Below are 26138 nucleotides of genomic sequence, written 5' to 3'. Positions count from 1 at the left end.
TCGGCCAGTTAACCGATGCAGATGAAACAGCTCCGTGCACATGTATGTACATAATCCCACGCATCGGCAGCACACGCCTGATCTCGTGGGAAATCCAGAGATACTTGTACCAAAGAAACGATCGCGTTTAATTATTTTGGAGGTGAAATATGTGTCACTAGAAACTAGGGCTGTGTGATTAATTTGTGGTATGATCTGCTTCAGTGGGGTTTTATAGATCGTGTCATCTTAAATAGTGTAATTACAGAAACGCCGCAGATGTAGCATGTAGTGTTACTGCGTCTGGATGTTGTAGAAATACTGCGATAATGATGCAAAACCACAAGGAAGTAGCAGAAAACTTGTAATAGTTTGACAAAAATGTGACAACTATTCTACAAGGACCAAGATTTAAATGTTGGAGCGAGATGCATAGAAATAAAAATAAACACAGTTGGTGCAAATGCTAATATGTTTTTATCTGCGATGCTACAAATCTGTTGTTGCATTAAAGGTTTTCATTTAATTTTGAATTATTGGCTCCATGGTAAAGGTTTAATTCTAGGTATACGAGTCAGATTTCTTTAACAAATGAATAAATAACATGAGTCAAAGTCCCTAAAAGAGGACACAGTTTTATCTCTATAGTTAAATTAAGCTTTTTTTTTTTTAATCATTGAACTACTGACTGAATTCACAGTGAGCTGTTAATGCAAGACAATTATCAGATGCCTGTTAATATCATATATTTTGTTCCAATTTATGAAATTCTTCAAAAGTTCTCGATTCATTAAATGTCAAGTGTTTCCCAAATCCAAAAATGACAGACTAACTGGATTTTTAAGACTGAAAAAAACAAAAAAACAAAAAACCTGTTGTAATAGATCTACATAGAGACTAAAAAAAGCCAAAAATAACTATTGGACAGCTGAGTCTAAATATTTCCATATGTGTTTGTTACTTGATGTTAACTCTGTAGTTTATTGATAGATCTGGAATCGAGCCGATAAACTGTGACTATTCGGAGTGCGGTTCGTATTTGTTTAGCTTTTATTTTCCACCAAAGTCCATTTGAGACGGACCTCATGTCCAGCGATCTGCAGACCTTCAGGTTGCAGCTACATAAGAGGAAAGAACCCAGAAATTGAAGAATGAATATGAGTTTGGACTTTTCTCAACAGCTGATTGATAATTACATTAGCTGGTGTCGACTATGACTAATTGGTCGATCAAATGTTTAGCGCTGAGATTTACGGATGGTCCCTGAACCCGTCCTGTATCAGTATCTGGTCGTCTGATGTGGCATGTGTCCATCGCCAATCACACCAGTCCAATCTGTGTTATGATCACAGGATCCAAAAAGGGGAGGGGCCTGAGTGGGGCTGATATCACTTTGGCTTTTTTTTACGGGGTACGAGGCAGCGCCAGCCCCTCCTTCCCCCGCCGCTCCCTCTGACCCTGGGGGGCAATTATCTTGTGATGTGGGCCCCCTGCCCGCCTCCTCCTCCCTCCAGCCACCCCATCTGGTCCCCGGAGTCCAATCCTGCCGCCGTGTCGGGGCGTCCGCCGCACCTGCACCCGGCCCAGATTAAAAGCCCCTGGTCTAATTTTAAATCTGTTAGCGCTGGCCTTTTCTTAGGGGGGACAAGACTAATCTGTTCCCATAAAGGGCCCTTATTTTTTCCTCTTGGCTCCCAGCGCCGACAGACCTGCTGCTGAATTATTACTGGCCGTGCATTCGTCATGTGGGGCCCGCTGTTAAGTGCGTGGCGGCGGCGGCGAAGCAGACCTGCACGCTCATTCTTTAGCCGCCCTCGCTACTGCTCATTTTTCTGCTGTCTAATTAATGTGTGGCAACCCCGAACCGACATATCTCTGCCTCGTTTTATTGTTCACGCCAGCGCACCAGTGGGGATGATTCACGCTCATTGACGTTTCTTTAGTTCTTCGGCGTTTTTGTGATCTCTCTGAACCAGGAGTCGGTGCGAAGACTTGGCAGTTGAGAAAATAAAAAAAACATCTTCATGTACCTGTTACGGTCGAATGATACTAACATAGGACAGCCAACGTCAACAAACAGAGGTGGACTTCAGAAGGAGGAGGTTGGGGGGAAGGGGGGGGGTGTAATTTGGTAACAGACTTTGAATAAGGATGTATTAAAATGCCAACTGTATGGATGTTCTGTATTTCAGTTCTTATTCCAAACACCTGCCGTATCTATTAAACACCACATATTCAGACAGCGCCCATGACCATCTAACACCCAGGGTTTAAACTCAAATGTTCTAATCAATAACACAATATCACTGTTCAGCACAACAAGTCAGTTAACTTTTTAGGGCCCTATCATTGATTTTGTATTAATGTGATTACAGTGTTAGCTAAAAATGCACAAAAAAAATAAAAAAAATAAAAAAAATTAACAAAGAACATCTTCAAACGACAGTTTTCCACTTTTGCTGAAGGTGTCCCACAAAGCTCTAGTGAGGGTCTTGTTCGATTTACTGTAAAATCACTGCACTTTACATAGTAACTATATTGTGTTTTTTCATCTGACAAAGTCTATATGTTCTGGGCTCAATTATCTCTGAATTTGGTTACATTCATATAAATACATATGCGTATATAGGGACAGCTGTTTTTTGCTCCTTCACCAAGATGTGTGAATTTTGGTAGAAGTTTAAGAAATAAACGTATGCCTTGACTATTACGTCATGTAAGAATGTCAAATAGTTTTATTAGCTCTAAAGTGGTTTAATGCTAACATTAGCTGTATGTAGTTACTGGCTGTCAATATGTTTTACTAGATAGTAAGGTCTGATATGTTTTGTAATTTCAGTATTGATGTCTGCTAATCAGTCAGGTAGAGGTGAAATGCTAACAGATTTTCTTTGTATGCATATCTGTTTGGCGCACTGAGGAAGACCAACTGAACTCAAGTCCATTCTTCACATTCAAAATCTTCGTTGATCACAGAAAACACAGTCCAATACTCTACCGAGTTTTTCACTTACATTTTGTGTTTGTGAAGCTGCTGTTTGCATTTTTATTTTAGTCGAAGGAATTATGTTTCACAGCTACTTTTAGTTTTGCATGAACACAAACATGCCACGATGCTGACCCTCTGTGACAGACTGCCAAGGGTCAGTCGATGGTGGGGGGTGGAGGACAGAGGAGGCCCAGGGGACGGAGGCACATGGCCGCCAACCTCCTCCCCAGTCCGGTGGCCAGGAGGCCGGATTAGCTGCGCTGTCACTTGCTGTCGCTCGGGCCCGCTAACACGCCGGGTCTAACAGGCCTTGGGTGCTGGTGTTGATGCACCACTCGACAGATAATTAAAACAATGAGCTGTGGCGCCAAGAACTGAGGACCGAGGGTGCTCCACGATGGGCAGCGCGCCCAAACTTAGCAGCCCCTTCAGCGGTGGCATCAGCTGGGGCGCGGCACCGGGCGGCCGTGCCAGCTGAGGTGATGACGGCTGACCGCAGGCAGCCAGAGGTTAATGGGAACGTTTAGAGGACTGCTGAGTCTTTTTGTGGTTCTTCGTGAGGGGAAAAATACTTCCAACAGGATCCCTCTGGCTCAGTTGGTATTCACCCACAGTCTAACAGTCTCCCCAGCTCTGGCCCTTCTCAACATCCCTGTTCTCACCACTGCAAGGGACGCGTGTCAACAAGTATCGCTCTTCATAATGAAGCATTGTGGCGCTAAACAGGCGTGGCAACACGCTTTATTTGCAGCAATGAGCTGGAGCCCTAGAACGATTAGCGGCGACAGAATCCTCTCCTCAGCCCGAGACTCGCTGATGTTAATGAGACCTGGACCGGCCGTCGCTGTGGGCAGGCGTTCGGGGTGAGGGATGAACGGGCCACTGAAACGAGGGGGAAAGCAGAAGATAAAGAGATGATGACAACGGTCGGAGATGGCGGGGCTCGGCCCTGTCACATATCTCATCGAACGGGGGCGGCGCCGTGGAGGCGAGGTGCGAGCTCTCCGAACATAATTCCTCCCTCCGGTCGGACGGGGAAGTTGACGGCGGAGGGAAGGGGGGTGGAGGACAAAAAAAATGGAGGTGTTTAATAGTGACGGCCATACTAATGCACCTCCATCCCTCCCTCCAACTTCCATACCTCTCCCCATCCATCCACTGTTGCGTCTTCCTTTCTTCCCCTTTCCTTTCCCATTCATCCACATCATTCTCTTGTTTTTCCTCCTCCCTCCTTCCATCTCCTTTACTTTTCCTTCCATTTCCTCTCCTCCAACCCCCAAACCTCCAAACAGGACCTAATTGGAAGGCGAGAGTGGGGGGCCAGACCTTGACAGACAGGAGGTCAGCGTAATTGCTGCTGGCCATATTTAACATTAAGATAATCAGGCCATTAATTACCCTTTGGATCATTAAATCAGCCACTTGCAAAATGAAATTTCGGCCTCTATTACTCACTTGGAGACCACGAGGGGAGGGCATTTTTCCATCTATCAGCCTCCCCCCATCCCACCCCTCCTGCTGCCTGGACAAAGCCTCCCTGGCCTTTCCTCACTCTTACACCGATTCGTCTTCTTTTATACAGTTTCCTGTCATTGCTCTTTTAATCCACTTAAATGTGGAGGACTTTTGTCACATTGGCGATGTTGTGGGTGCAGATAAGGCTTTAATTTTCAATATTTAAGGTGATTCTACATCGTCCTGTCTTTGATTCTTTTCTCGTCTTTCAGTTGTTCTTGTTCTTTAAAGGTTATTACACAAAACTCTTTCACATTTTGACTTCAGAAGTTTTCTCTCTGTAACGGTGCACTGTACATGTATGGTTGTTTGTGCTTTAAGGCATTTCCAGAGTGCAGAGACTATCTTTATCAGTCACATTAATTATTCATACAATCACTCAGCCTGTGGATTATCCTCAGTAACTAACGCTGACCTCAGTCAATCAAAAGCAGTTCCACTGAAATTATGTTCACATGCAACTAAATTGTTGCATCAAATATGTTTTATTATAAAGGAAATGCAAGCAGATTTTGTCTCAATGTAATTAAATGTTATTAAGGGGGAAATGTCAGTGTAGAAATGAATTGCACCTCTGCTAATTTATGTTTCTGTATCATTATCATATTTATAAAAAAAAAGTCAAACCTCACTTATTATGAATTTGCATTAATATGAACATTTTGCATACAAGAAAAAAAGTTTTTAAATAAAATGTGCTGTTATTACCACATTGTTCTTGTTATGGTAGGAAAACTAACGTTCATAAATAGTGACTTGGTGAAGGTGTCCCACAAGGCTCTATTTTGGGTCTTCTTCTATTTACCGTAAAATCACTGCACTTTACATAGTAGTTATATTGTTTTGTGCAAATGACATGGTTTTACATGCTCTGGGCTCATTTCTCTCTTAATTTGGTTTAAGATTAAAAAAAAAAAAACAGTAGAGTTGTGCGCATTTTGGGGAGGACTTCAGATTTGCAGTTGAACAATTTGAAGACGACTGTAAAGTCATTAGAGTTATCTGACACCACAGATATATGGAGGTGTCCCACAAGGCTCTACTTTGGGTCGTCTTCTATTTACTGTCAAACATAATGCAGTTAAAATGGTAATAACACTTTTTTATATATATAATATATATATATATATATATATATCTCGCAGCTTATGATTCAGGTGCAAAACTGCATTCTATTGATGACTTCCAGTTTACTTTAATAAAGGGGCCTTTATAACCTGGGAAGAAAAACACAATACAGGTGATATTTTATTCAGAGTAGTTAAAGTTCAGAAATTTTCATCAGATCTGTTTTTATTTAGTCTTTAAGTTTGGCCTTGACTTTACGAATGTAAGTAGTAGGAACTGACTAGTATTATTTCATTTACTTTCAGAGTTTGATAATGAATTGATAGAATGTTAAAGTATTCCTGACATTGAATATGGTTTCTGAAACTATTATTTATAATAATGACTTGTATATGGTGTAAAGCCATGGTGATATTTTAAGTGATTTAAAAAAAACTACGTAAGTTTATCTGTAATTCTTTGAGGCTTTAGTCATTATTGAATTACACTGTTATTCATATTTAGTTTAGTTTCAAAGCTAGTTTCTGTTTTACACTTTCAGTCACTGTAATAACACTGCTACTTGCTGTAAAAAAAAAAAAAAAAAAAAAAAAAAAAACAACTTCAATTTTCCTAGCTGTTTGTCTTGCCAGGGTCAGAAAAAATCCAACTACGGTGTAAAGCATTAAATAATCATCATACATGTTTCCATAATGTTTCACCTTTATCTCTTTTATTGTGATCCAATAATATTTACAACCTCTAACGATGTCAGTGATTGCTGTTCGTCACCGTTTATCAGCCGTTACACATATTTAAGTGCATTACACTGGTGCATGTGTTGTTATTTGTTGACGTCTCGCAGGTTGATTTGTAATTTGATGCGAGCGGTGAGCGCTGAACGTAACCTCAATGACACAGCTTCTACATATAATTTCATAGACCGTCAGTGGCAGTCCATAAAGCTGTCATAAAACCTCCACGCCTTCCTCTGGGCCGGAGTGTATCGGTGTGAAACTGATGGATGTGGCGGTGAAGGGAAGGAAACAGGAAAACAAGGAAGTAAAGACAAATCATCTGTAGCTTCATGTAAAGTCTGGATATTTCAGCTTTATAAACCATGAATCAGTGCACGGTTCCATCAGCTTCTGCATTTTCAGGTAGTAACTGGTGTAGTTTTCTGAACCAAAACAGCAATGTCTATAGCCACCTAGTGGACTATGACGGTACTGCAAGATGGAAATTACAATAAAATGCTTTTCATTCGTCATCAATTTGCAAACGAGCTTAAAATCAACAAAAACTACTACAAATATATCAATGGAAAAGGTGGTTCAATTTTGTGGAACAAATGATTATGTGATGAAATAATAAAATCCTGACAGTTACGAGGGGTTAATTCCTCAAATTTACAGGACCCGCCCCCCCAGAATAGAACAGGAAGGGAAGTACGTAGTGATGGTATATATATTTAAAAATACGTGAATAAAAATGTATAGTTTTTTTTTTTTTCATAAATGTGTGACTGTTTCTCACACCTACATGATTAAATGTCAAAAAATTTTGTTATCTTAGATGTAAAGTCATATCTGTAATCTGTGTTTTACAAACTTACAACGAAATAAAACTTACGCTTCAATGGGATTTAAAATATCTGTTAGTTCCTAGTTTATCCGATAGTATTTTATTTGATCTGATTTGTTGATTTGGCTGATTTAACAACTCAATTAATTTCTGACGTTGATGAAAAAAATGTGCAAGAATATGAATTGTTTTCCACAAATGTACAACTTTATAAATTTAAACTATCCACATTTTTTCTTCCTAAATAAGCAAATTTTGTCTATCTTGCAAATTTATAACAAAAAATAGCAGGGAATATTGAGTGTTTCTTGGACATTATGACAAAATACAGACAAAATCACATTAATGAAGTAAATTTTTCATGAAAGAAAGATAAAACTGTGAGCAGCGTTGGGTTTTTTTCTTGTTATTTATAACTTTATAAGCACAATTTCCCCCTAAATATGCAAATTCTTCATCTTAAGTAGTCTGGTTATAGAATTCACAGAAATAAAATCAATCAATCACTTAGAAAAGTAAAATCTTCAAATATTGAAAATGTTTTGCTTGTAAATATACGACAAAGAAAATGCTTTTGGTGATGTATCAGTTCTAACAATTTTCAACCCCCCCCCCCAAAAAAAAACAAGCAAAAAACTAGAGAAAAAAATATTGATCTTAGTTTTTTCTTGCAAATACATAATTTTATAAACTCAAATAATCACATTTTTCTGTTTTGTTAGCTTAAAAGTTCAATATCAGTGAATGTTTACATTTTTTTTGTTCAAAAACTGCATAATTATTCTTATTTTTTAATCATCTGAACTATTTTTGTCATTGGTAAGGCTGTTGAAATAGAGCAAAGGATAAAATAATTCAACATTTCCTGATATTTTCAGTCTGGTTTGTCTGGAAATGGAAACATTTTACACATAAATGCTTCAATCCTCATTATTTGGTCTGAATTTACATTTGCTTCTTTACAAATGGGATGTTTTTTTATGTTGGAATGTAAGACGAACAAAGAAAAGGAACCGAAGCCGAGGCCGAGAAGAAAAATGATGTAACGAAGAAAGAGTCTGAGAGGACGAGGGAAAAGAGAGAGAGGAATTTATGGAGGAGAAACGACAAACAGCGAGCCACTTAAGGAATGGGCTGATAAATACTATGACAGGAGTGGGGTGGGGGGTGGGGGGGGGTGGATGGAGCTGCAGTGGAGCGTCGCGGGTTAATTGAGATAATATTGACCTCCTTCTCTAATCTCTTCAGGGGGAAACATGCTTCAGATTCATAAATAAATAGGAACACGAGCAACAATAAAAGCATTAGCGCTGTGAGGAGGAGGCTAATGGCACGTCGATACTCAAAGTGCTTCTGTATTCGTACAGGCTTCTTCTTCTTTTTTTTTACGGTTTTACGGCGTTGTGAGTCTGCAGCCGGAGTGTGTTACTGCCGCTTTGTTGGCGACAGTTATTAAAAAAACAGGTAAAACTGCTGCCGACCGGAAAAGACGTGGAAATATCTGCACATATCCACAAAATGAGACGATAGGATGTTCCAAAAGAGAGAAAGAAATTTATTTTTTTGCATTTGCATTATTATTGCACTAAAGGTTAGTTTTGTAACATTTAGCTGCTTAACACATAAGGACCCAGTGTTACTTTTGTCAGTTCCCAAATGAATTTTTCTCTATATTTGACCTTTCTTAAGGGATTTATCACCATTTATTGACATATTATCTTCTGCATTTTATGTTTTTTCAGTGTAAATCTTGTATTTTTCAAGATTTAATTCACAGATCATGTAGATGTTCATAAAAGCTCAGATTAAAGTTGAGGGTTATTTTATCAGAAACAGAGAAAACTGAAGAAAAGTGACTTTTTCAGCCAAATCTCTCATTAACTGAACATAAACCCAGTGTGTCCATCCACTGTCATTGATCCAACTCTTTGGGTTTTACTGGTGAATCAGTGTTGTAGAAGATGACGGTGTTTCCACGGTAACTACAGAGCCTCTGAACATGCAAATGGGTCATATCTGATGACCATGAAAAGATGAAGAACTGGATTTTACACCAATTATTGACATGTATTGATAGGATTAGTGGGTCAACATGTATTAAACTTTTTACATCAGTAGGTTTTGGTCAGTTAGTGGATCAACAGGGATTAAACCGTTTAGATCAGTGGTTGGTTTAGGTCACAGGTGGGTGTTTGGGTTTTTATGGGTTAATTTAGCTCTTATCATGTTGTTTCTTTGCCTAAACTGACTTTTACATTACATTGTAAAAGCCTAAATACAACATTAAGGTGGATTTTTCAATGGCGATCAGTAGATCGGTAGACGACTTAGGCTGGTGTTTAGGAAGGAGGATGTTTATCCACAGCCGAAGTTTAAAAAAAAAAAACAATGGCAAGGTTCTCATGATCGCAAAACTGTAGATTCCCAAGATATAATTATTTGGAAATGGAAATGTGTTTTAGTCCAACTCATAAAGGAAAAAAAGACTGGGATTTATTCTCAAGTAATAAGATTTTGTTCATTTTAAACAAAAGATGCAACAAATGAAAAAAGATGTGATAATACGAAAATGACATGAAAGTCACAACCAAATTAATGATTAAATTATGCAATAAGATGTAAAATATACAAGACAAAAAAATTGCGATAATACGAAAATAACGTGATGCAACATGACGTGAAGTTGGAAAAAGTAAAAAAACACGCGAAAGACGCAACAAAATAAAAAAAGGATATGATACAATGACAATGTTGTAAAAGACAAAAAGAATGTAAAGAATATGAAAAAGATGCAACAAATAAAAAAGGTGCGACAAGAAAAAACTGCCACAACGATACAAAAATGACATGAAAGTTGTGACGAGACGAAAATGACTTAAAAGATGAAAATGTCGTAAATGACAAGACAAAAAAACATGAAAATAAAAGCGATGAAAATGACATAAATGCGCAAACAACATAAAAGATAAAGACGTAAACGAAGCAGAAGATAAAAGATGTAAATGTTGACGCTTCAACATCGCAGTCGTGCTACTTCTGCCTCTGCATCGATGGAGCTCATCCATCTCCCGTCTGCAGTATTTGGAGAGCGCCGTGCTGCCGCTGTGCAGATGTACGAGTATTTGACAGTGTATTTATTCAGATACATGTATCTGTACACACTGAGTGCTGATGTGAGTGTGTGTGTGTGTGTGTGTGGGGGGGTCATGTGGGGAGTAATTATAAGGTGCTTCTGTTGACTAATGAGCGTTGGGGGGGTGAGTGCAGGGGGAGGACGGGGAAGTCGATCTTTATGCGGATGGCAGTCAGCTCTAATTTGTTATGATGGCTGCTGGCTTCCCAGAGCTACAGCGGCCGATAATTACACACACACAGAGACACACAACATGCCGCTGCAACACTCATCAACGCCGGCGTCGCGCTAAAGTTCACCGATTTGTTTCTATCCCCGGTGGTCGGAGGCAGAGACGGGAGCGAATGGACTTTCTGTCAATATCGGCACATCCGCCACGAAGCCTCGATGCTCAAACAGCGCCCCTATTGACCACCGACGGAGCGTCCAGAGATGTGCATGTGACCACGGGTTGAACAACACCATACGACTCCATCTGGACGTACCGGACATCGACCTTTAATCGGCAGTACCAGATGAATGTGGATGAAAACTGCTTAACCACACAAAAAATAGCTAAAAAAAAAAACTAAAAAAAAAAAAAAAAAATTCCACAAAAACTACGTCAAAGATGCAACGAGACACAAAGATGCAATTAAAAAAAAAGACAGAAAAGACGCAACAAGACAAAAACGACGAAAAAGATGCAACAAGACACAAAAAGATGCAAAAAAACAAGACATAAAAGACGCAACAAGACGGAAAAACAAAAAAAAAAAGATGCAACAGGATGAAAACTACATAAAAAGACATAACAGGATGAAAAAGATGTAAAAGACAATGACATGAAAAAAAGACTTAAGATGAAAACTGTAAAAATATGCAACAAGATGAAAAATACATGAAACAAAAACAAGACAAGAGATGCAGCAACGATGAAACTAAAAAAAAAACCTCAACAAGATGAAAATGATGTAAAACATGCAACAAGACAAAAGATGGAAAAAGAAAAAAGCAAGGCAAAAAGATGCAGCAAGATGAAAACTACATAATAAGACAATAAAACATCAAAGATGCAACAAGATGAAAAACAAGACAAAAAAAAATACAAAAAAACACAAGACAAAAACTGCAAAATACTTTACAGAATGAACAGTTTGTAAAACATGCAGCAAAAATTATGTAAAAGACGCCACAAGACAAGAAAAAGGTAAAAGACGCGACAAGAGGAAAAACATGTACAAGACATAAGAAAAAAAACTACGTAAAAAGATGCAACAAGGCGAAAAGATGAAAACTCCATAAAAGACGCAAAAAAACCCAAAAACAAGTTGAAAAAGACCGTAAACGAAGTTCGTGTTTCGCTTCGTCGACACAATAAAAACCTCCAGAATGTTTTCAGACGTTGACGTCAAAACTGCCATGTTGAGCTTCCAGTGTTAATGTGTATTTCTGTACCTTTCACATCCCAAACCCTGGGTAAAATCACATAAAAACCTGCTTTGGATGTGATCGGACCCATGTGGGGTCATGTTGTGGGTCTGTGGGGTTCTGGTCCTACCTGCTGGCGTCAGGTCCGGGTTTGAGGCGGCCCTGGGCGTTGGCCTCCCAGACGCTGTTGGCCAACTCGTTGCCGATGGACGACATGACCTTAATGAGCTCCAGGGGCCACTCGTCCAGGTCCAGGGACCGGACCCGGGACAGGTGGGTGCCCAGGTTCCGGTGGATCCCCGAGCACTCGATGCAGATCAGGGCCCCCAGGTTCAGGCTGGCCCAGTCCGGGTCTGAGGACCATTTAAGATGATACTTCAACTACATGACACATGTGATGTATCTAAGGCTACGTTCAGACAGCAGGTCTGAATGCACAATTCGGATTTTTGGGTGAAATCTGATGTTTTTGTGTGCTCGTTCATATTACACATTAAATGCGACTTCTAACAGTTTTAAGTATGAACTGAATGCGACCCTGAAGCGACCCACATGCGCAAAAGTGTTCTGATGTAATACGTGACCACACAGGCACGCACTGTGTTTACGAAGTAACACTCCTGGGACGCAGAACTGTAACGTTTGTCGCATTTCAATGACGAAAAGGTCGGATAAATGCAACCTGGCTGTTCAAACTGAAGTCGCATTGCAAAATATTAAATACATATCGGATTTAGGACCACATATGAAAGTGGCCTGGGTCGGATTTGAAAAAAAAAAAAAAAACTGTAACAGATCGGAAACAGGTCACATATGGGCAAAAAAAATCGGATTAGGGCCATATTTGCCTGCAGTCTGAACGTAGCCAAAGAGTCATCACTGTTTACGTCATTACAAGTCAAGAATTAGGTTAAAAATAACTAAAAATAACAACTTAACCATGGTTTACACCAACAAGGACCAACTAAGGTTTAATGAACCAGCTCCGAATGAAGGATTTTATTTGTGCAAGTTAAATTTAACTCTGTAGTACTTAAATATTACAATATTAACTTAATATTAAACAGTGTGGTACAGTTTTAAGAGGTTTAACGATAAAAACTGACATGTTTTGGAGAGAATTGAGCAAAATCATCAACATACACGAATGGAATTGGCTAATATTACTGACTAATTGGAAAATTATTGGCTATGACCGAATAGCTCGGTGTTATAATTATTATATTATCAGTTTACTTACTTAGGGGATCAACTTTAAACCAACAAACGTGAAAATATTGACTATGACGGAATTCTATAATAACAATAATGATTATAATTATTATCTTTTTAATCTTCTAATGCTTCTTAGACCTGTGCCTATGGCTCTGCCCAAGGGATCAGTAAAGTTCTACTAATCTAATCTAATCTAATCTAATCTAATCTAGTCTAATCTAATCTAATATAATCGCTATTTTAGCTAGCTAGTAACCAATAAGATGTTTTGTTAAGAAATAGAGAACAAAGTTATTTGTTTCCCCTGGTTTTTATTCCTGGAAGCTATAGAAATGTGTCATTTTAATTGGGATAATCAAACATCTGATTCAGCTGCGTTTCATCGTTGTGATTTTACTGATTATCGACAGCTATGAACTAGGATTTTCTAAAAGGTCATGAGGCTCTGCTTAATGTGAAGCGTGGATCTTTTCCTTGTAAACCTGGTTTTGAAGTCAATCTAGGTTTCGGTGTTCGGTTGATACTTACTCTGAGCTTCGCAGTCGGCGCATCGGCCGTTTCCTCGAATACTTCGGATGGACTGGAGCGCCAAGGCCTCCGTCTGGCTTGTCAGACGCGACTGAAACGCGAAAATACATAACAAATAACATTAGCATACAGTTGATTGACAGTGAATGACAATAGAAGCTTTGGGCCTGGTGTTCACGAAGAGTTTTAGACGTGTTGCTAGAAGATACTTTATGTCAGATCCATAATCGTTAAATCTGAATTCTAAGTATCTGCAGATTCAGTATGGGCTGATATTTGCTACGACAAAACACAAACCTCAATGCTTAAATATGACATAAGAGAATGTAACAAAACAGTGGATTATAGATATATTTTCTGGACATTTGTTGAAATCATCGAGTCCGTTTACATCCCAACTAAAACTCTGATCATATCTGGTTTGTGGAGTTATCAGATCATACGTCTGTGTTTCATTAACTTGAAAATGGGATCCCTCAGGGCACTGTCTTAGGCCCCCATCACTTATATATTTGCATTATTGAAAATTTCAGATGTAGGTCTACAGATGTACGCTGATGACACGTACATGTGTTTATATCCACACTAATACTCTGATTCGTGGAATTATCAGATTATTAGTGATCATGTAAACAGAATAATCTGATCTGTTTTATCAGATAACAGCAGTAATCGGATTATAATAAATCAGATTAACACACTGATGTCTTCATTCATGTATACAGGTTGATTGGATTATTTGTAACTAAAAGTGTTAAAAAAAAAAACAATTAAATCATGGAAAACTGAAATGTGACATTTTTTTTCTTATAAATTCCAGTTTTATTCACATAAATTTAAGGCTTTGTCGTGGAGGTTTTTTCTCACATATATTTATGACTCAACAGTCTTAGTTTTTTAAATGCACGTCAGTGTTTTTACATAAATTTAATAGAAAATCAAAGTTTTTAACCATGTAGTGTCAGAACATTAAAGATTTATTCTCAGAATTTTCCATTAGAAAAGTTTTTTTTTTCTAATCTCTGGAAATGTAATATTTCATTTTCATCAAGTTCTCTGAATATTACCCTATTTTTTATTTTACTTAATTTGTTCTTCATATTCCATCATATTTTCTGAAACACTTCCGTGTGTGAATGAACCTCATCTCTACTTTGGATCTTCTCGTTTCCCTCGTACACTCGGATCTTTTCGGTTCCTCACATACACTTCACACTTTCACATAATTACAAATAGTAATTACAGGCGTGGAGTTGCCATTTTCCAGCTGCACATTCAGCCGGGCCGTCACTCTCCGTCCAGTCCTGTTGTGTTTACGCCTCAGGCTCCTCAGTCTTTTATTGCACCTAACCCCCCCCACCCCCCCCCCCTCCACTATTCCATTTGTTTGCCGTGTTATTCCTTCCTTCTGTGACATCAGTGAGTTCAGCCTGAAACGGCGGCAACGTCGCTCAGACTCACATCTGTTCAATGTGTTTATGAGTTTAATAACAGGAAAACAAACCCAACCTAAACCTGACGGCGAGTCGGACGAGATGAAAGAGTCCAAACCAGCCAGAGATCTGGATTTAAGTCCACCACTGACCAGGGAAATCCAGTAACTGTTAGGTATCAGGTAACTGTAATAATCAGATCTGATGCGTTTACATGCACTTCAGAAATACGATGAAATAAGGTATTATTGTGTACTACAAATTTGTAATTAAGTAACACAGACTATCATGATTAGGAGATATTTTCACTTTTATCAATAATTGTATTTGTAGTAAATAATTAAAGTCCATATAAATATTCTATCTTATATCAAAAAAGCTTGATTATGCAAATCTGATTGTGTGAGGTGACTAAAAACTGTATGTGAATGGTTCGAATGGATGTTTTGTGTTGTAAAAATGTAAAAAACAAAAATGTGTTCAAAAAGCAAAGGAAGCGGAATCAATTTAATTAGTTTGTAAAAAGGGGGTGGAGTCTATAAGTTATATTCCTTCCCACTCCTTTTCGAGTGCTGAAAATTTTGTTGTCCTGTGTATTGTTCTTTGTTATCTAATGATTTTATGTGCTTGAAATAAGACTATACTAAACTTAAACTAACTAACTGACTAACTAACAAACTAACTGACTAACTAACTAACTAACCACCCACCCTAGTTTAGACACTTCAGTCCATTATTCGATTTATTTCAGAGTTCGTACGTAGTGACAGTAGAACCAAACTTCCTGTTTTTATCTTCCAAAAAAACTGCAATAAAAACTTTACAGATTAAGACTTTTTCTGCTTTTTTCTGTATAAATCTCTTAAACAACTTCCGTTCTGATAAAAACTATCTAATATTGAGTACGTGTGACTGAGTGTATGAGACAGAAACGATATGAGACGATCCAAAGTAAAGATGAGGTTAATTCAGACGTGAAACTGTTTTAGGAAATATGACGGAACATTCAGACTAAATTAGGTCAAAATGTAAGAATTTTAAGAGTTGAGGAGGGTCAAATAATACTTTCCCAGAGATTAATTATAGGCCAAGTTCGTGCACATGAACGATACACAAAAACTAAAAATGCATTAAACTCTGCATTTTGGAAAATCTTTGACAAATCCAAGACTAATCCAGTCAACAAAACATTCATTATATGGAAAATAAGTCATTCTTTGTGTTTTTTCATAAAAAAAAATATTAGTATCACGTAACCAAACTGGCATTTAATCCTGATAACTATTCAATATTTGACTTTTTTTTTTTATCAGAGCTGAAGTTGATCAAAAAATTTGATCAAAAAAAGCAGAAAAAAATATCAATCTGTAAAGTTTTTGTATCCATTTTTTTGGAAGTGGATGTTTTTGTCCTGAATGACTCTAGAGGGTAGTACTGGACATTATTCTCATTGAGTTCTGATGATTTATTTGAGCAAATTAGAATTACAATCATAAACTTTGTTCCAATAACTTGCTCCATATGCACTAACAGTCAAAATGGATTTCTTCAGCTTTTACCTTGTTCTTGCTGCTTTCGCAGGACTGAAGACTGGCCAGGATCTGACTCTCGATGACCTGAACCCAGGCGTCGCGTTCCTCGTACGAAGTGGCTTCAAAATGCCACGTCTGCCCCGTCAGCGACACGATGGTAAACTCAAAGTTCTCCTCTTGTTCTGTTGGACACAAACACAAAAGTTCAGTCGGTGAACGACATCTGAGGACATTCTCACAAATCAAAGTTGTAAAACTCCACCTTAGCCATTTGGTCTGAGCTCCAGATTCCACTTTCAGACTTTAACATCCAGCTTTGGATAAGAGTTACAGTCGGAAAAATTCAAAATATTCTATCAAACTGTGTGCATATTCATTAGGAAGTACTGTTTTATCATGGAAAAAGTGCTGCAGTTAAAAAAACAAACAAACTGGTGTCCCACAAGGTTCTGCTCTAGATCCACTTCCATTTACTGTAAAATTACTGCAATTCAAATGATAATTATACTATGTCATGTACATAATAGTGTGTTGTGAATATATATATATAAAAAAAATAAAATAAAATACATATATATATATATATATATATATATACACACACACATATATATATATATATACACATATATATCACAGCCCGTATTTGCTGGACAAAAGCGTATTTTATAATTAATGACTGTCTAGTATGTCCCATGTGTCACAGTCAATGTTAACGTGAGTATTTTTTTAATTAAAGCCTACATTTATACAAGCTGAGATTTAGAATTATTTACTAAATTTCTCTTAAGCAAAGCTGACATTCTGTTTCAGTTTAGTTTGTTTCGTTGTTTATCGTAAATTTTGAAAACTTGTCATTTTTATTTAACAAAGCTTTTTTCCCACTGCTAGTTTTAATTTTGGTTAAAAAACAGATAAACAACAAACATGAAGTGTCATGATTTTCAAAGTCCACAGTTTAGGATGAACCACTTTTATCATATGAACTGTGTACATAGCTGTTAAATGAAATATGAAAAAAACAAAACAAAACAAAACAAAAACCTCTGAGGTGGTAGAAATCAGCCTGATATTTGGTCCAAACAAACACCTGTTCTCCTGGACCGACCGCCAGAGACCTGGGTGACCCCGCCCCCCTGAAGCCAGGATGTCACCAAGATTAGAGGGTCTTACGTGGCCCCTGGGGGCCTGTCCTGCCCTCTCCTCTGTGTCAGTGGGAGAGGTCAGTCATTACAATCAGGGGCTGCTGGAGGGGGGACATATGGATCTATTACAGAGACCCCCCCCCCCAGAGGTTAATGGGACAATCAGGAGTCAATTAGGAGCAGTGTGGACGAATGGATGAGGCTGAACCAGGTGAAATGGGGCCATTAAAGAGCCGGCACTCGCAAAAAACTGACAGTAGGAGTACATGTGAGATTCGGATAAGGTGTCATAGAAAACCAAGCAGAAGTCAAAACAAACAAGCTCTTTTAATCATCCATTAGTGTCAGAGATTTGTCTTTAAATGTTTCATTTTGCATTCTTCTCACATCTTTCGTTTTTTGGTTTAACCCATAAAGACCCAAACACCCACTGGTGACCAAAACCTACTGATGTAAAAAGTTTAATACATGTTGACCCACTAATCCTATCAATACATGTGAATAATTGGTGTAAAATCCAGTTCTTCATCTTTTCATGGTCATCAGATTTGACCCTTTTGGACGTTCAGAGGCTCCGTAGTTACTGTGGAAACACCGTCATCTTCTACAACATTGATTCACCAGTAAAACCCATGGAGTTGGATCAGTGACAGTGGATGGACACACTGGGTTTATGTTCAGTTAATGAGAGATTGGACTAAAAAAAACAGACCTTTTCTTCCATTTTTCTCTGTTTTCAATACAATAACCCTCAACTTTAATTTGAGCTTTTATGGACATCTACATGATCAGTGAACTTAACATGGAAAAATACCTGATTTTCACTTAAGAAGCAAAATACTACGCATAATATTACAATAAATGGTGATAAATCACTTCAGAAAAGTTAAAAATAGAGAAAAACTCATTCACAAAAGTGGTACTGGGTCTTTCTGGGTTAACTTTACCTGCAGATCTTCCAAACTTCACTTTTTCTGTCAAACTCTTTTCATAGAGAAGAACTAAAGACAAATATAGTGAATAAAATAAGTATGAAGCTGAACTGCAGGATTTCAGTATGCAGATATTGAACCGTGGCTGAAGTCTGTTAAAATGTCTGGATGTTGTGAACATTTGGAAGCGGTTAGCGTCGGCCGAGCAATGGAAGTGGAGGTGAAGCGGGGGCATTGGCTACGAGCCGGTGTCATCACCGGACGACATCAGACAAAACCAGCTCCTGTTTACAATTAGCTTGAGCGAGGAGCTGAGAGCGAGGATAATCACTTCAATCACTGGACGGCCTCCAGCGGCGACGGACAACGCCTCCCAGGATTCCACAGGTTCTGCCGCTCAGAGCCTCGACAAACCCAGAGACGCTGAATGAGGAACGGAAACGCCAGCAAAAGGCCGTGGGTTTGTTTGACCGGAAGGAAAGTAAATGTTTGGTCAAAATGGTTTATTGGATCAATCTGAGTGTGTATTTTTGAAAATCATAGCTTCCTCTACATATTTGTACCTGATTGTATAAGTATTTTGATAAAAACTGATTTAATTTGTTCATATAATTTGAAGTTTTTGGTTCTTTATTGCATTAGGCATCAAAATATATGTGCAATTATTGATTTATCTTATAGATTGGTAACATTGGGTTTACAAAGGTACTTTAGACATATTTAAGGAGAATTTTTCCATGTGATATTGTTCCATAATAGTTATTTTCAGAAACTAAGTCGTATTCTGAAAACTTAAGTGAATATTTTCAGAAATTTCAGGAATTAATTTCTCTCAGCATTTTTTTTTGTCCATATCTATGATTTTAAAGGCTCTACCTCTAAATTTCAAGAATATTTTTCGTGTTTTGACTGTAAATAATAAGTTTCTACCACAACTAAACATCTACTTTCTTCACATCTCTCATTAAACCTTAAAGAAATATTGATGTTTTTGTCTCTAATTATCATGAACAGGACATTTTACAGCTGTAGACATGATGTGTCCCAATATTTATGCCCATATAGTTTATAAACATCAATATTTCCTGAAAGTTTAATGGGAGATGTGATGAAAGTAGATGGTTAGTTGTAGTAGAAAATTATTCTTTACAGTCAGAGCAGGAAAAATATTTTACAAATTTAGAGGAAGAACATTTAAAATCATAGTCATGGATAAAAAAATGTTGAGAGAAATAAAGTCCAAACCATCTCTGAGGTGTTTTTTTGGGAGCAAAGATAACAATTTAAACCAAACTGACCAATGCAGTGATATTTATCCCATAACATAAACTATATTCTAGCATTAGTCATTATGGTTTTGGATCCCAGACCCCTGTCAGAAAAGAAACACCTGAATCCGACGTGTCCACAAACTTTTGTCCATATTGTGTACTTGTACTTGTGCTGATGGTTGGTGGTACTTTTGTGTGAGTGTTTCTGCAGCAGTCGTGGGTTTGACGTGAAGCAGTGAAATGATGAGAGGTTTAATCAGTCGCAGAGCGGTCACGGCCGAACCGCCGGCCAACGACCATTTACTCTTCCTCAACTCCAGTCATTTGGCTAATTGGGATCGTCTGAGAGCAGCCGAGCTGAAGTTCCCTCCGGCTTCGACGGGATAATCAATGGCCTCGTCCGAGGAGAGGAAGGACGCAAGGCGAGGATGGAAGGAAGAGCCCCGAGGCCCAAGCCCCCGCCTCCACTCCGACGTCCACGCACCCAAACACCTTCACCCACTCAAGTTTCCCTTTCCCAGGATAACGGCCCGTCGTTTTCATCTGTTCCACGCTTCAGGCCAACGACGGGCTCGGTCTGACGAGTTAATGTTCATTAAAACCACTGTTTACAAGGGCTGCCTAACGACTCAAGGTTAAAGCACAGTTTTACTCCCAATGCAGAGTTAAAGCCGTCGACCACTTCACAGTTCCGAAAGAAACCAAGTGAAGAGAGAAAGAACACACGAAGAAACTAAGTCCATATTTCAGAAACTAAGTCGTTATTTCAGAAACTAAGTCGTTATTTCAGAAACTAAGTCGTTATTTCAGAAACTAAGTCGTTATTTCCCAGAGACTTAGCCATTATTTTCAGTAAATAAATTGTATTTTGAGAAAACTAGTTATTTTAGAAACTAAGTCATTATTTTCAGAAAGTAGGACGTGTTTTACAAAACTCAGTTGTTTTATAGAAACCAACTTGTATGTTGAGAAAACTAAGTCGTAGTTTCAGACACAAAGTTGTCATTTTCAGAAACTTAGCCCCTGTTTTTAGAGAATAAGTTGTATTTTCAGAAACTAAGTTGTTATTTAGGGCATGTTTTGAGAAACTGAGTTGTTTAGTTGTTTGAGAAACTGAGCTGTTTTACAAAAACCAAGTTGTATTGTGAGAAAACTAATCATTTTCAGAAACTAAGTCGTTATTTTCAGAAACTTTGCCTTTATTTACAGATAATAAGTTATATTTTCAGAAAATAAGTTGCTGTTACAGAAACAAAGCTCTATTTTTGGAGAATAAGTCTTTATTTTTTGGAAACTAAGTCATAATTTTCAGAAACTAAGACTTTATTTTCAGAGAACAAGTTGTTTTCAGAAAGTAAGTCGTGTTTTGAGAAACTGAGTTGTTTGAGAGACACCAAGTTGTATTTCAGGAAAACTAGCTATTATTTTTAGAAACTTAGCCTTTAATTTCAGAGAATAAGTTGGATTTTCAAAAACAAAGTCACTATTTTCAGACACTAAGACTTTATTTTGAGAAAAAAGTTGTTGTTTTACAAACACTAAATTGTATTTTGGGTAAACTAGTGGATATTTTCTGAAAACAAGTCTTAATTTTAGGAAACTAAGTCATTATTTTCAGAAACAAAGTTATTTTACAGAGACCAAGTTGTATTTTGAGTAAACTAATTGTTATTTCCAGAAAATAAGTTGTAATTTCAGAAAATACGTCATTAATTTCAGAAACTAAGACATTATTTTTGGAAACCAAGTAATTATTTTCCTACAGATTTAATGGTGATGGAGTCTGTGTAAAATCATCTATAAACCTGAAGAACAGACTGGTCTGATCCATTTTCCAACAGTTTTTATGTTATTTTACTTATTTTTTATAAACCTAATTGAAATCTCGGGTGGTTCTTTCTTTCTTTAATGCCACTAAATACACAACATTTCCGTCTGTCCTGCAGAAAACGTGACATTAAAGCAGCTTCTACTAATTCCTTCTATTGATAAACCATGAATGAAACCTGTGCTGCTTCGAGGTTAAAGCCCGGAGGGTCAAGAGCAACAACCCCAGCATAATTAAATTCCCATGATTCTCTGTTTTCGGGGGAAGGCGGAGAGGTTCGGCTGCTTGACAATTATGGAAACCAACAATCCAGAAAGGGCCATTTAAACGCTGCCGAGCCAGCGCATAATGACTAAAACGAATCAAAAAACACCGAGACCGAGACGATGGAACAGAACCAGCGTCAAATCATGGTTTAATGAACTTTTACCTGGAAAAAAACACAAAAACGCAACGAAAACATGTGTTTGTAGGCAGGTTTTGACCATCGAAGGTGCTAAATGTGAAATATTTACAGATGGAAACTGGAAAACGAGCAAAATATGAAGAATTACATCAAAAATCATGGAGATTTTACAGAAAGAAGCTTCAAACAAGTTACAGAATTAACCACAAATCCAGCCAGATTTACCAAAGGAAAGGTTAATAAGCTAAAAAAAACATGACAATGTCGCTAAAAGATGCTGAATTCCAGATTAAAAAAAAAAAAAGATTCAAGACCAGTATTCACTATATTTTACAGACAGAAGACAAAAGGAACAAAAAACAAAGAAGATTCAGGCCAAAATACTTTGCAAATTATGCAAAACGAAGCTAAAATATGTAGATTCTTAAGACAGAAATTAAAAAAAAAAAAAAAAAAAAAGATGTACAGTAAGATGCAGAATTCCAGGTAAAAAGTTCAGTTCGTTTTTCAGACAGAAGCTGAAAATGCAGAAAGAATCTAATTACAGTTAAAAATGAAGATTAAAAAAAAAAAAAAAAAAATCTGAAAAACAAACTAAAAACTGAAGATTTTTAACAAAAATCCTGCAAATGAATGAAGATTTTACCCAAATATTTTTCTATATTATTTGAAGATTTTAACAATAGAAGGTGAAAACAAACCAAAAAATGAGCTAAACACTGACAATTTCAGACAGATAGTGACAATTACATAGAGAGAAGCTTAATAATAAGCTAAAAAAATAAAGTTAGAGGCTAAAAAAAACTAAAGGGAAGTGACAAATGAGCCAACAACCGAAGATTTACACCAAAACACCTGCAAGTAAATGAAGACTATAGTCAAGATTTTAGAGACCGAGTACGAAAACCAACTAAAAAGTGAAGATTTTATCCAAATATTGATAATTACACGGAGACAAGCTCAAAATCAAACTAAAACATCAATTTTGCAAAGAAAAACTGAACAGCAGCAACAAATTAGCTAAAAACTTAAGATTCATCCTAAACATCCTGCAAATAAATGAAGATTTTACCCAAAAACTATTAAAGAGTCGTCAAAAAAATGAAAATTTAGAGAAATATTTTTTTATTACACTGAGAGAAGCTAAAAACTGAGCTAAAAATAAAGATTAATCATAGAAGTAAAAAAAAAAAAAAAAAAAAAAAACCCTGCAAAAATGAGCTTAAAAGTCAACAGATATTAAGTGCAAAGGTAAAAATAAGCTAAAAACGGATGATTTCAGACAAATATTCTGTTAATTAAATAGGGAAAAGCTTGATAATGAGCTAAAAAAATTAATATTTTAAAGATAGAGGCTAAAAATGAACCAAATGGAATTTACACGAGCAGACAACTGAAGATTTACACCAAACATCCTGCAAATAAATGAATGTTATTTCACAGAGAAGCTTAAAACCAAGCAAAAAAACAAAGACTTTCATAATAGAAGTTAAAAACAAACCAAAAAACCTGCAAAACTGAGCTAAAAAGTCAGCAGATATTAAAGGCCAAAGGTAAAAATGAGCAAAAAACTGATGATTTACACGGAACATCCTGCCAATAGATGAAGATTTTACCCCAAAACTCTTCAGATTTAACTAAAAAGTGATGATTTTACCCAAATATTTGGATAATTAACCACAGACCGAACTACAAATGTCACTTTTAAGGCTCGACCCTGTGAATAAAGTCAATAAACAGAAATGCATGAATGTTTTCCAACCGTCGGCTGAATCCGTATAAAACACCCATAATCCTCTGGTGTTTGAGTGTGCACACCTAAACGTATGCACAAACACACGGACACACACTCGGCGGGTGGATTATGGGTAATTACCGCCGCCGCTCTCGGCTACTGTGGCGACATTCACGGCGGCGTCGAGGCAATTTGTGAACTCTGACACCGGCAACCTTTAGCAACACAACAAAGCCAATGTACTGCATTTACACGGCGGCGAGGGGGAGGGGTTGGCGGCGGAGGGGCGTCGACTCGGCCCCACGCGGCGTCTGACAGGCAGCACGCTGGGTGCCACGGCGACGACTAAAGGGGGCCTCGGGAAACACAAATTAAAAGCCTTAAATGTCACCGCACACAGTATTGGTTTGCGACACAGGTCATTACTCCTCATATTATTCGACGCCTTTTACAACATTAATAACCTGGAAAATATTATGGACGACTGTTCCCAAGTCTGACAAAAAAAGAAATACGGACCCCGAGTTTTCTCTGTTTCCGATTCGCTGCGGTTTAACCTGTTCCGACCTCACATCCAACGGTCGATCGCAACGTGTACTTTAGCCCCGCCCCTTGGCAACAATCTCACAACCTCCTACAAATGAACATTAATGATGATTCGATCTTTAAGAGGATTCAGTTCAGTTTAAAGTTGGTGTAAAGTAAAAATTCAACAAAAACCCGATGCGTTAACCCTCCGGAATCGGGGTGAGGCATTTATGCACACTTTGCACTTCATGTTACAAAAGTTTATATTATTTTCAACAGTTTGCATTAAGATTAGAATTCAAAAGCTGTTGCACGATTTTTAAAAATTCTGGCCAGCAACGACATTTTTCACACTGTAAACAAAAAATTACAAAACTAGTATCTGTCTCTGAAGTGAGTAAAAAATGCACATTTACTTCCATTATAACCACTGTTTTTGATCCATATGCCATTAATGCATAAATCATGCTTTTACGGATATCTGGGCTTTATTTCACAGGTGTGGCTCTAAATTTTCATATAAACTTTTTTTTTTTTACCCTGTAACGTCACATTTGCCATATTTGGAAGAGGGAGAAATTGCATGTTTTTTCTGGCCACTAGATGGCAGTGTACTGTTACCTGCTCTCCAACGGTCTGAGAGGGTGTGTTTATGTAGGTGTGGATGTGTGAGGCTGCAAAAATAAGATAAAATAAGTAATCAAATTTTTATCTAGTATATTTAAAAAAAAAAAAAAAAAAACTTTTAGGGGTTTTCGCGTCAAAAAATATGACTTGTTTACATTACAAACATGGCATTTAAATGGTTAAAAATATGACAGTTATTGAGTATTTGGTATTTGAATTTACAGCTCAAACTGATGAAATTAATTTTTTGTAAAAATTACAAGAGTGTAAATCAAAGTGTGTGGAAAAAAGGACTGTGCCTGTTCCGCACAGCTGGTGTTTCTGAAGGGCGTCTGGGCTGACAGCAGAGGGTTAAGACAAGATCTGAAGAAGAGAAGGTAAAACAGGAGCTCAAACCTAAAAAACTAATATGACAAAAATTTAACGGAAACTAGAAACCAAGACCTGATTGGACAGGGAGGGTTCGGTGTGCGTTGCCATAGAAACCAGACTCATCCTCAGACCACCTGGACTCGACTCCACAACGGAGGTCATTGTTTCAGACCGAACGACCCCGATTAACCCCCGACTTTAAAGGAATCCACCAGAAATAGAAGGAAGAGGAGAAGAAGGAGAAGAAGAAGAAGAAGAAGAAGAAGGAGAAGGAGAAGAAGAAGAAGAAGAAGAAGAAGAAGGAGAAGGAGAGGGAGAAGAAGAAGGAGAAGATGAAGAAGAAGAAGGAGAAGAAGAAGAAGAAGAAGAAGAAGAAGAAGAAGGAGAAGATGAAGAAGAAGAAGGAGAAGATGAAGAAGAGGACTCATTCGCTGGTCGACAAATCAAAGCAGAGTGGGCGGGGCTGTTTGATGACCCCTGAGGAACCTGTGTGAGGTCATCTGGCAGATGTGAGCCAATCAAAGGGCGGGGTCAACGAGGTCAAACCCACCTGACACAGGTGGACCCACAAGCAACACATCAAACGCCTCCAAACACACACACAACAGACACACAACAAACACAACCCACACATAACAGACACACAACACACACATAAGACACAACACACACACAGAAAACACAAGACACACAACAAACACAAGACACACACATAACAGACACACAACACACACACAACAAACACAACACACACATAACAGACACCCAACACCCACAACACACACATAAGACACACAACACACACACAGAAAACACAAGACACACAACAAACACAAGACACACACAACACACACATAACAGACACACAACACACACACAACAAACACAACACACAACACACACATAACAGATGCAAAACAAACACAACA

General features: G+C 37.7%; 2 protein-coding genes across 2 annotated transcripts in view; both read right to left on the bottom strand.

Annotated features, from left to right (window-relative positions):
• Positions 1-26138, bottom strand: part of LOC115432728 (zinc finger protein 420-like) — a 597943-nt gene that overhangs the window by 192157 nt on the left and 379648 nt on the right. The gene's annotated exons all lie outside the window — the stretch shown is intronic.
• The window catches only part of LOC115436243 (arf-GAP with GTPase, ANK repeat and PH domain-containing protein 1-like), a 114845-nt gene continuing 91975 nt past the window's right edge, over positions 3269-26138 (bottom strand). Inside the window, exons 15-19 of the mRNA XM_030159043.1 lie at positions 16393-16547; positions 13401-13491; positions 11788-12010; positions 3742-3850; positions 3269-3457 (exon numbers count right to left, since the gene is read on the bottom strand). Coding sequence (XP_030014903.1) covers positions 3269-3457; positions 3742-3850; positions 11788-12010; positions 13401-13491; positions 16393-16547 — 767 coding nt within the window. The remainder of the gene's footprint in view (positions 3458-3741; positions 3851-11787; positions 12011-13400; positions 13492-16392; positions 16548-26138) is intronic.

This window comes from Sphaeramia orbicularis, chromosome 2 (assembly GCF_902148855.1).
Source record: "Sphaeramia orbicularis chromosome 2, fSphaOr1.1, whole genome shotgun sequence".
In the NCBI taxonomy this organism is placed as follows: Eukaryota; Metazoa; Chordata; class Actinopteri; order Kurtiformes; family Apogonidae; genus Sphaeramia; species Sphaeramia orbicularis.
This window is presented reverse-complemented; position numbering and strand designations above follow the sequence as displayed.